Source organism: Octodon degus, unplaced genomic scaffold, assembly GCF_000260255.1.
Source record: "Octodon degus isolate 3935 unplaced genomic scaffold, OctDeg1.0 scaffold00018, whole genome shotgun sequence".
Classification (NCBI taxonomy): Eukaryota; Metazoa; Chordata; class Mammalia; order Rodentia; family Octodontidae; genus Octodon; species Octodon degus.
In genome coordinates, this window is record NW_004524594.1 from 19,139,630 (window position 1) to 19,145,752 (window position 6,123).

A 6,123-nucleotide genomic window follows, 5' to 3' on the forward strand; every position below is an offset into this window, starting at 1 on the left:
GCACAGGGACCGTGGTTCAATCCCCCAGCACCACATGCCAGCCAGCCCCGCCCCCTGGTGGGCTGAGCTGGCCACACACACACACACACACACACACGCAAATAAATAAATAAATTTTAAAAAAAGAAAATGTTCTTAGGGGCCGGGGAGATGGCTCAGTGGAATAAGCACTTCCCTGGCAAGCGCAAGAGCCTGAGTTCAATCCCCAGTTCTGCCAAAAAAAAAAAAAAAAAGAAAAAGAAAATGTTCTTAAATTTAGGTTAAGGGGTTGGGGCGTAGCTCGGTGACTGAGTGCTTGCCCAGGCTCTATGGAGCCCTGTGTTTGTTTTCCAGAACTGCAAAGAAAAACAAAACAAAACAGGCTGAATGGTCTGCTTTGCTATATTTATATATTTTATCATAAATAGCCGAATCTCCCCTCCTGTAAAGGTTCTAAAGAAAAACTCATTTTTCTTAGGGTGCTGGGGGCCCACGCGGCCCTGTCTACCCTCTGGCCGGGCTTTCTCTTATGCTTTGCATAGTGACAATATTGTGAGGGCCTCGCTGAGACCAGGAAAGGCAAGGACTCGAGCTTACTGGGCAGCAAGTTGCAAAAGTCAAGGCAGCCCTGGCCTGGGTGGGCAAGGCTGGGTCTTCAGTCCAAGAACTAGGATCTGATTTTCATGATGTCTTTTCATTCTTATTATTATGAAGCCAGCTAAACCCTTAACAGCCCAGCTGGTTGGTCTCTGAAGGGCCCTCACTCTTCTGGAAAAATGACTCTAAGGGAAGTCAGTGACTGTGGGATTTGGGGGGCCATAAGTCATAAAAGGTCACTATTAGGAGGGCTTGGGGGCTATGGCTATGGCTGCAGGCTTCAACCCGTCCCGTGTTAGGTACGCAGGTCAGGGCACCCAGCACTCCCTGGAGCCCAACTAGACACAGACTCCCCAGGCTGTCTACTCCTGACTCCTGTCCCACATCCTACTTCTGGTCTCCGTGGCTCTGCCAACTCTGGGGACCTCCTAGGAGTGTGTGTTGTGGCTGCAGGCTTCACAATATTGTCACCAGTAGCTGATTTGTTGGCTGAGCCTTCAACAAGATTAGAACATAGCTTTGTTTATTTCTCTTTCTTTTTTGGGGGGGGGGGTTCGTCTTGCTATGCAGTCCAGGCTGATCTTGAACTCCTAGTGATTCTCCTGCCTCAGCCTGCAGAGTGCTGTGAATACAGGTGTGCACCACCATGCCTTGTAGTTTTTGTTTATCTCAAAGGTTGAGCACTTGCTGCCAGCCAGACCCTACCTGAGCCAGCCCCACACTCACCTCAGCCTCTTCCTAGGGCAGGACACTGTCTTGTGAGGATAATGGTGACTCTTGGGTCCATTTTACGAATGGAGAAACAGGCTGACTAGAAGTGAAAGTTGTCTTGGACCAGCCAAAGAGCTCAGCAGATTAAAGTGCCTGCAAGCAGGCGTAGGGGTCTGGGGTTCAATCCCAGGGCCTGCCATGCCAGCCCCACCCCTGGGGGCACCCTGAGACAGCAATTGAGACTGAGTGTGGTGGTGCGAGCCTGTAATCCCAGCTCTTGGGAGGCTGTAAACAGGTGGATCACTACGAGTCTGATCTAGTAGTGAGACCCTGAACACCCTGCAGATCACACTCACAGAGCAGCATTCACTCACAGACATTCATGAGCATTTACTGCATGCCAGGCACTGGAGTTGTCCACTGCTGGGAAGACCACGTACCTATCTATGATTGCTCCAAGGGGTGAGTTAAGTAATAAATGAATAAGAGTCTATTTTATTTTATTTTTTATAATACTGAGGACAGAGACTAGAGCTTTCTGTTATTAGACAAGCACTCCAACATGGAGCTACACCTCCAGTCCCCCTTTTATTTTTTGATACAGGGACTCTCCTAGTTGCCCAGGCTATAATCCTCCTGCCTCAGCCTCCCAAGTAGCTAGGATTAGATTTGTGCACCACTACACCCAGCCAAAGATGGTCAAAGGCTATGAAGAAGCTGTGAGAGCAGAGGGACTGAGGAATGCACAAGTTATCCCTGAAAGGCTCCTATTTGAGGACAGATCTAGCTAGGAAAAGTGCTATGGGGCAGATTCAGGGGACAGTCTTGGGGTGGGAGGGTAGGCATGCAGCAGTTACAGGTAAGGCTCAGGACCAGTGTGTCAGGGTGGAAGTTCAGCCTGAATCAGTCTGATTGATTCCACCTCATAGCTCTGCATCCCTGCTAGGGGCTGGGCCAAAAGCACCTCTAAAGTGAAATGGGCCAGCAGAGGGGAAGCCCCTGGCCACTGCAGGGCTCTCTGCTGAACTCCAGGGGCAGGACAGGAACCCTAAACTGAGCCAGCTTGGAGAGTCCTGAGAGGGAGGGCCTCACCTCAGAAGGAGCCAGACAGCTGCATGGGAAGGGCTCCACACCTGCGCAGAAATGCCCAGATGGACCTCAGCAGGAAGGCTGCCCTCCTTCCATACCACTTCACAGTGGAGCCTCAGGGACCAGAGACAAGATGGATGGGGCAGGGACAGTCTCTTATCTAAGATCTAGGTACCAGATCCATGGTGGGACTTTCTGGGACCTAAGTCCCAGGGCTGCCAGTTGCATCTTGCAGCTGTGAGCTGTTTCACAGAGCCTTCATGAGGGGCCAAGGCCACGGAGGGTTCCCTCACCAGGCCTCACTCCTGGAGCCTTCCAGGCGGGGTTCTGAAAGAGGCCCAGCAGGATTCAGAGAACCCTGGAAATGTCTCTGGTCACAGGTGCTGGTGGCAGTACAGGACAAGGTGGACTCCAAGCCCCTGCAGCTGTGGCTGGGCGGTGGCCCACAGAGCCTCTTAGGTACCACAAAGAACAGTGGTTTCACATGTGGGTGAACCAGCATCTAGAGGCCAGCCTGTCCCCATCAGGCAAGCAATGGACACAGAAGGGGATGGGAGTGCAGCGAGGGAAGACAGCCTTCCAGGGTGGGGGTCCTGGCAAGGATTCTTCAACAGGGTCTGCAGGATCTCACTACACAGATTGGATTTGTAGTGATCCTCCTGTTTTCAGCCTCCCAAGCACTGGGATTACAGATGCGCGCTGCCAAGCCCAAGTCTCAGTAGCCATCTCAGCGCACCTGGGGGGAAGGTTAGCACTACACACTAGCCATCGAATCCTGGCCGCTGCACTGTGCCTAAGCAGGCACTTTAGTCCTCTAGGCTATCTGGCGGGCCCCATCTTGGCTAAGATTCTGAGCATTCCTGCTGGTAACTCAAAGTGGGGAGTGGGCCACCCTGAGGACCCATGGGCTCCAAGGTAGGCTGTGCTGGGGTGCCAGGCTGCAGCCCATCCTGGTCCATCGCGGTATCTACTTTGTGCTAGGGTTCGCTTAAGAGTACCACCCCCACCTCCTCTGGGCTTCTACTAGACAGAAGAAAGGTGGGGCCCAGGCTTCCCTACCTGGCCTGGCCTCCCCGCAGCCTTCAGCCCTCGCCTGTCCTCTGCCTGGCCAGCCACAGCGGGGCTCCTGTTCTGAGGCACCTCACCCCAGGCCAGTCATGAACACCACAGCAGAAGAACCGGAGTTCCCGGGAGTCTCTAAAGGGCGCAGCCCAGGATGGGATACCAGCCTCTGCGCTCACTCGGTAAAGGAAGACAGCGAAGACAAAGCGCTTTCGGAAAACTTTGGAAAGCAGAAGTGGAGGTGATCCGAGGGGCGGAACGACGAGGTGCGGGCCCTGGGCGGGGCCGAGGGTGGGGGCCAGGGTCCTTCCAGGTGACAGTAGCTGCACCCGTTCCTGGCCTCCTCCCCTCTCTGGTCCCTGATTCCTGGTCCCTGATTGGCAGGCGCCTGAGACCCAGTCGCGAGCGTCCAGTGCTCCCAGGCGAACGAGCACGGCCCCCCGCGGGAGCTGGCGAGTAGGAGGGGGCCCCGGCTATATATGTAGCTGCTCGCCTCCGGCCTGCCCAGCGCGCAGGGAGGTGCGCACCACGCCGTAGAGTCCCCGCTGGCGGCTCACCACGCCCGCTGCTGCTCCATGCTTCCTGGATAGCGCTCCCCAGGGGACCGTCGCTCGCCTCCACTTTGGCTCCTGTCTTGGCCGCGCACTCCCAGCCCTGACCCAGGCCGTGCGCACCCGCCACCAGTGCAGTTCGGCCCGGCTTCCTGGGCGCACGGACCTCCTGACGGACGCACGGCCCGCGGGCCGGGATGGTGGGGCCCGGGACGGTCGCGGCTGCGCTGCTCCCGGCGCTCCTGCTAGCCCTTCTGGGGCCCTGGACGGGCCGAGGGGGCGCAGCCGCGCCCACCGCACCCAACGACACCCTGGAAGCCGAGCTGGAGCGCCGCTGGGAGAGCCTGGTGGCGCGCTCGCTGGCGCGTTTGCCGGTAGCTGCTCAGCCCCAAGAGGCGGCTGCCCAGAGCGGGGCCGGCGACTACCTGCTGGGCATCAAAAGGTTGCGGCGCTTGTACTGCAACGTGGGCATTGGCTTCCACCTCCAGGTGCTCCCCGACGGCCGCATCGGCGGCGTGCACGCGGACACCGGCGATAGTGAGTGGGCGGCGGGTGGGAAGGGCTGGGCCGGGGCGGCCCCCTCTTCAAACTCACTGCAGCCCTCCTGGAGACCTTGGCAGGGCACCTGCTCACTGGCCCTGGGGACTAGGCAGGCTCCGGTTCCTGTCCCCGATGACGCCGGCACTCGCGAACGTTAACACTCTCGGTTCCTGCAGCTGCCGCGGGAACCGGCCGAGCCCCGCCTCCCCGCCTTCGGAAGCCCGGGCTCCAGCAGCTGAATTCCAGCGCCTTCGCCCGTGGGCACAGAGCGCGCGGCGGTCAACGGCACCCGCGGGGGACCGGGGCTTTCGCCCAGGCTGGGGCCGGGCCTGGGGGCCGCCTCACTCTTGCGGTTGGGGAGTGGGTGCTGATGCTACAGCTGGGACACGAGAGGGGCTAGGGAGGCCGTTGGGGGCATCCTGCACTGGGGACTCTGGGTCCCTTACCCGTCATCTGCAACAGAAATGAGGTCCCCGATAGGCGCACATAGGCTGAGGGCTGCGGGCCAAGGGTCACCTGCCCTTAATGACCTGTGCCCCGCCCCCAGGCCTCCTGGAACTCTCCCCGGTGGAGCGCGGGGTCGTGAGCATCTTTGGAGTGGCCAGCCGATTCTTCGTGGCTATGAGCAACAAGGGCAAACTGTATGGTTCGGTGAGTGCCTCTGGGTTATGCCTGACACCCATTTAGAGGCCAGGAGCAGGGCCAGGAAGATTGTGGCCTGAAAAGGCCACAGGGGACCCTTCTACCAAACACAAGGGCCAGGGGAGCAGTGGTGTGGTCAACAGGTTAGAGCTGGTCATGAAGTACTCGAATGCCCTGAAGTCTCCAGGTCTCCCACCTGATAATGGTAGTTGCCTTGTTCCTGTCACCCCAAGTTGGCACCACCCAGATCACTGACAAGGGGCCATGACTAGCTTTGTCCGCACCCAAAGGGTGGATGGTAGAGTGGGCCAGACAGAGCAGAGATGGAATCCTCAGCCCTCTAACTGCTAGGTGCCGGGCAGGTGGCCAGGCCTCAGCTGCTGTGGGCTGGCCATAGCCTCTCCTAGCCTGTGAGGGTCTTGACACCAGCTGCCCAGGAGAGACCTCCCTGCCCCACCCCCAGGTCCCTGGCCTGGCTCACACTGCGCTCTTCCTTCCAGCCTTTCTTCACCGACGAATGCAAGTTCAAGGAGATCCTTCTGCCCAACAACTACAATGCCTACGAGTCCCACACCTACCCTGGCATGTTTATCGCCCTGAGCAAGAATGGGAGGACCAAGAAGGGGAACAGAGTGTCTCCCACCATGAAGGTCACCCACTTTCTCCCCAGGCTGTGACCTCCAGAGCAACCCAGCCGCAGTGTCTAGAAACCTTCTGGAGGAGAACTTTCTTTGGACGGAGAGTTTAATGCAAGAGTAGGTGTAAGCTATTTAAATTAATTATTTAAATATGTATATATTGCCATCAAATTATTTATGGTTCTGTGAGTGTGTTTTATATTTTTCTGGGAAAAAAAAAGGAGGAAAGCAACAACAAAGAGGCAACTCTTGACTTTTCTGGCGCAACAGGGATGTACCTTTACTGTTGGATCTATTCACTGTCAAAAAGTTGT

General features: G+C 57.1%; 1 protein-coding gene across 1 annotated transcript; it reads left to right on the forward strand.

Moving 5' to 3' along the window:
• The first annotated feature begins 4,186 nt into the window (after positions 1–4,186).
• Fgf4 (fibroblast growth factor 4) lies at positions 4,187–5,848 on the forward strand. Its single transcript, XM_004627111.1, has 3 exons — positions 4,187–4,526; positions 5,077–5,180; positions 5,672–5,848. Exons 1-3 carry the CDS (start codon positions 4,187–4,189, stop codon positions 5,846–5,848), a joined length of 621 nt encoding a protein of 206 aa, XP_004627168.1.
• Positions 5,849–6,123: the final 275 nt, after the last annotated feature.

Bases quoted from the DNA above. Each gene is read 5' to 3' on its own strand.
- Fgf4 (XM_004627111.1), top strand. From the start codon at position 4,187: ATGGTGGGGCCCGGGACGGTCGCGGCTGCGCTGCTCCCGGCGCTCCTG. The intron at 4,527-5,076 runs GTGAGTGGGCGG...CCCCGCCCCCAG, and splicing joins GCACGCGGACACCGGCGATA to GCCTCCTGGAACTCTCCCCG. The intron at 5,181-5,671 runs GTGAGTGCCTCT...TCTTCCTTCCAG, and splicing joins AGGGCAAACTGTATGGTTCG to CCTTTCTTCACCGACGAATG.